Genomic DNA, 4,918 nt, shown 5'->3' with positions numbered 1-4,918 from the left:
ATCTGCTTTCACCTTTGCAAAAATAGACACGGTATTAAAAATACCTATAGTATAAAGTTGGGAAGATTATATGGGCAAGTACTTTTTAAAGTGTAAAGTGACACAAATGTAAATATTCCAAAGTGACTAACATTGGAGTAACGCCTAAAACAGTAATCGGAGAGTGGCAGAGGTAGTTTCTGGCAAAGATTTTCAATTTGGAGATGCCTACTATTTACAGGAAACCCTGGTGGCCTACTGGTTAACCAAGAAGTCCGCAGTTGAAATCTGCCAGGCGCTCCTTGGAAATTCTATCCGGCAGTTCTACTCCGTCCTACAGGGTCGCTATGAGTCAGAATCGACTTGATGGCAATGGGTTTGGTTTTTGGGTTTGGTACTATTTACAATGCATTTGTATCTTGTTTTCATCTTTTTTAACTGAGAAATGAATAATGGAGTGGTTTGTAGCAAAGACAACACATAGTTAAAAAAAAAAAAAAAGGAAGGGAAAGCACTTTCTAAATCTTATCTTGAGCCAGTAGATTTGGAGTCTGTATCTCTGCCATATTTCAGCTTTTTGGAAATCCCAAACTCCCTCAATGTCTCCTACTTTCCTCTCTGGAGACTTGACCCCAGTAACCAGGTAGGCGTTTACTAAGAGCATCTTAGTTTTCCTGCAGCCATTTTTACGTCATCCGATTGTGGCGTAGCGCCCCCATCACGTGCGTGCCCAATGTGAGGTCACACGCCCTCTCCACTATATAAGGCTTGGCGCTGCGGCCTATCCCAGTTGCACCAGGCAGTGCCGGACACCTAGCACCCTGGCCCAAGGCTTCCCAAGTCCGGGTGGCTAGCGGCCCCCTGGTTCCCAGCTGCCAGCTCAGTGCCCCGGTTCCCGAGAAGAGAGAAGACACGGGAGAAGTGCCATGACTATCTTTTTTCTCCTAATGAGCGGCGTTCTTTTCGCCTTAGCGTTTGTCTTCTGGAAAAAACGGCGGCAGGTAAAAATGTGTACGACAGATACAGATTGGAAGCTGGATGCATGCATGGATCCGTGTGCTTGTGTGTAAGAGTAGAAAGTTAGTAAAATAGTAAAATAAGAGTCAGAGAGAGGTGTCTTCATTCTTCTTCTCTCTTGAAAGAGCCTCAGACTTTTACTCTCTACCCACACGCTGCCCTCATATTGACCGGGGATTAGACAGTTGTGGTCTGTTATAAAAAGCCCCAAGTCATATTAAGTGATATAGTTAGCCTTCCACCCACCTGAAGAGAACAGGTGAGGTGCTTATCCTCACTCCCACCCCCCGCTTCCCATTTTAAGAATTTGTGCCTTCTCTGACTCTCTCGCTGTCTGGCTTTCACATCTGCTGCCACCTATCTTTCTCTTTGCCTCGCCCCTTTATTTTCCTTTTCGGTCATTTCTATGAGAGATTTCTGAGCATTCACAGATAATTCAGGTCAAAATGTAGGTTTCCTGGTGTTATTTAAAGTTGCAAGTGAAGTAGTTTTAGGTAAAGTTCAAAAGCAGGGTCCAATTATAGACTTACCGGACTGCCCAAGAAATGCAAGCAAATAATATGGCACTTTGACACTAACGCTACTTTTATATATTTTTTCTCAGTCTGTATTGGAAAGAGCATATTTCCAAATCTATGTAGTCATCCAGTACATATTTGTGTGTGTGTGTGTGTGTGTGTGTGTTTCTTCCATGTATGTATTTATTTCCATATAGAGTGACTAGTTCCCACCAGGTAATTTGTAAGGTTGTTCAGAAGAAAAAATCATGAGCTCTTCCTGTAGAGAAAATCATCATTTTGGGCATTTTCCTTTTCTTTCCTCTAAGCTTCTTGACTAATTCATGAGATAAGTATTACTACCCCTTATACCTTTTTTTTGGTTTACTGGGTATATGCGAGGAGGAAACCCTGCTGGCATAGTGGTTAAGTGCTACGGCTGCTAACCAAAGGGTCGGCAGTTCAAATTCGCCAGGCGCTCCTTGGAAACTCTATGGGGCGGTTCTACTCTGTCCTGTAGGGTCGCTATGAGTCGGAATCCACTCCACGGCGCTGGGTTTGGTTTTTTTTTTTTTTGGTATATGTGAGGAGGAGTCTCTGGGTGGCATAAGTGGTTAAGTTTAGGGCTACTAGCTGAAGGGTTGATGGTTCCAACCCACCCAGAGGTGCCCCAGAAGAAAGGCGTGGTGATTTGCTTCCAAAAGGTCATAGCCACGAAAACTCGATGGAGCACAGTTCTACCCTCCAACACATGGGGTCCCTATAAGTTGGAATTGATTCAATGGCAACTTTACCTGTTATATACACATATACATGAGAACACAGGCTCAGTGATTTATATGACACAGTTAGTTAGAACAGAGCCAAATCCCAATCCAAGTATCTCTATTCCAAATCTGTTTTCTCTCCCCTGGAACATGATACCTCTCTTCAGAAACATAAAGTAGACTGCAGTCTCGACATAGCAACTCAGTCTTTAGTCTATGATATGTATTTTAAAAATGAGATATGTGACACTGTACCTTGATAAATTATCGGATACCTCTCTCATCCATCCACCTCCCTTAATCTCTTTTCACATCGTCACATTGTCATATGGATTTATCCGTAGCAAAAAAGCCATGAAGGTTTTTTTTTTTTAATTGGTTAATGAATAGAGTGAATTAGGCTGATTCTGGGCTACCCCTTACCAATAATTAAATAATGCAATAAATATAATAACGAATTACCTCTGTATAGTCTCTGCATCTTAACAGAATTGCAAAGCAGTTTTATAATTTGATGTAAAAAGCACAAATATTTAGCCGCTGACTGCCACTTTATTTTTTTTATAATTTTTATCGTGCTTTAAGTGAAAGTTTATAAATCAAGTCAGTCTATCACATATAAATTTATATACACCTTACTACATACTCCCATTTACTCTCCCTCTAATGAGTCAGCCCGCTCTCTCCTTCCAGTCTCTCCTTTCATGACCATTTTGCCAGTTTCTAAGCCCCTCTACCCTCCCATCTCCCCTCCAGACAGGAGATGCCAACACAGTCTCAAGTGTCCACCTGATACAAGTAGCTCACTCTTCGTCAGCATCTCTCTCCAACCCATTATCCAGTCCCTTCCATGACTGATGAGTTGTCTTCGGGAATGGTTCCTGTCCTGGGCCAACAGAAGGTTTGGGGACCCTGACCGCCGGGGTCCTTCTAGTCTCAGTCAGACCATTAAGTCTGGCCTTATGAGAATTTGGGGTCTGCATCCCACTGTTCTCCTGCTCCCTCAGGGGTTCTCTGTTGTGTTCCCTGTCAGGGCAGTCATTCGTTGTGGCCGGGCACCATCCAGTTCTTCTGGTCCCAGTATGATGTAGTCTCTAGTTCATGTAGCCCTTTCTGTCTATTGGGCTCATAATTACCTTGTGAGCTTGGTGTTCTTCATTCTCCTTTGATCCAGGTGGGTTGAGACTCATTGATGCATCTTAGATGGCTGCTTGCTAGCGTTTAAGACCCCAGATGCCACACTTCAAAGTGGGAGGCAGAATGTTTTCTTAATAGATTTTATTTTGCCAATTGACTTAGATGTCCCCTGAAGCCAGTAGTCCCCAAACCCCTGCCCCTGCCCTGTTGACCTTTGAAGCATTCAGTTTATTCAGGAAACTTCTTTGCTTTTGGTTTAGTCCAGTTGTGCTGACCTCCCCTGTTCAATACATATTTTTAAATCTCTGACTTTTACAGGGGAAACCCTGGTGTCATAGTGGTTAAGTGCTACAGCTGCTAACCAAGAGGTCGACAGTACAAATCCACCAGGTGCTCCTTGGAAACTCTATGGGGCAGTTCTACTCTGTCCTATAGGGTCGGTATGAGTTAGAATCGACTCGACAGCAGTGGGTTTGGTTGTTTTTTTGGTAACTTTTAGGGGAAGGTGATCAGGTCATTTGGTAACCAAAAGTTACTACTGTATGTTGTCATTTGCTAGTGTTTGGAAATTGCTAAATTCAAACTGCATATATATTTCCTTTTTTTTTTTTCTCTTACAGAGAAACATTGGTAAAATGTCATCAAATTTGACTGCACTTGCACGAGCAAGACCAACCTCTCCTGGGTCAAGTAACAGCAACACTGAGAAGAGTCTTTCAGTCAACAGGCTCTCTCTGGATATCTTACATAATAATTTCCCGCACTCAATAGCTATGCAGAAGCGAATACTGGTAAACCTCAGGATTGTGGAATACAAGCTGGCTGAACTGGAACATTTCCTAGTTACCAAGGGTTTAAACGGTGCATTAGTTAACAGGAAATCCACTGAAAAGCACACATAATGTAATGACAGTGGAGGCAATCATTAAAGGCACTTTTGAGTGGATTCACTTGATTATATGTGCTTATACCAGATGAATTATTGTTTAAAAGGGGAGGAGATGCCAAGTCAGATACAAAATCCAGACACTTATCCATTTGCTTGCTCACATTTTATTTAAAGAATTGATTACATGTTGCTAATATATATTTTACTGGGGAATGAATGAACGCACAATAGAGAAAGCAAAATAGTTCAATTGAAAAAAATAAGCTACAGTTGAAAGAATTACAGTGACTTTAGTTTCACTCAAGTGTGAAAACACTTTTCTCTAATGGTTTGCAATACCATCAATGTCTCCAAGTTTGCCTTAAAGTAAGTGGGATTCGATGAAACTGCTGCATCTTTGTAATGATAAGAGCTATCATTGTGCACCCTACAGTGTGCCAGGCATTCTGTTAGGGACTGTGCTTTACACACTTGTAAGGATAGTCACATAAACTCTTAACTGCTCCTTATGGTCAGATTTTGAAGAGGATTTCTCCCTCATCAACTCCATGGCACCCCACACACACACACACAATTAGACATTCTTTTATTAAAAATGTACCTAAATATTATATAGGTACAAGAGTCACCTA

General features: G+C 41.9%; 1 protein-coding gene across 1 annotated transcript; it reads left to right on the top strand.

Moving 5' to 3' along the window:
- Positions 1–905: 905 nt before the first annotated feature.
- Positions 906–4,299, top strand: CT83 (cancer/testis antigen 83). Its single transcript, XM_003414852.1, has 2 exons — positions 906–980; positions 4,018–4,299. Exons 1-2 carry the CDS (start codon positions 906–908, stop codon positions 4,297–4,299), a joined length of 357 nt encoding a protein of 118 aa, XP_003414900.1.
- Positions 4,300–4,918: the final 619 nt, after the last annotated feature.

This window comes from Loxodonta africana, chromosome X (genome assembly GCF_030014295.1).
Source record: "Loxodonta africana isolate mLoxAfr1 chromosome X, mLoxAfr1.hap2, whole genome shotgun sequence".
Classification (NCBI taxonomy): domain Eukaryota; kingdom Metazoa; phylum Chordata; class Mammalia; order Proboscidea; family Elephantidae; genus Loxodonta; species Loxodonta africana.
This window is presented reverse-complemented; position numbering and strand designations above follow the sequence as displayed.

Excerpts from the sequence above, each read along its gene's own strand:
- CT83 (XM_003414852.1), top strand. The coding sequence starts at position 906 with ATGACTATCTTTTTTCTCCTAATGAGCGGCGTTCTTTTCGCCTTAGCG. Across the intron at positions 981-4,017 it reads TCTGGAAAAAACGGCGGCAG|AGAAACATTGGTAAAATGTC; the intron begins GTAAAAATGTGT and ends TTTCTCTTACAG.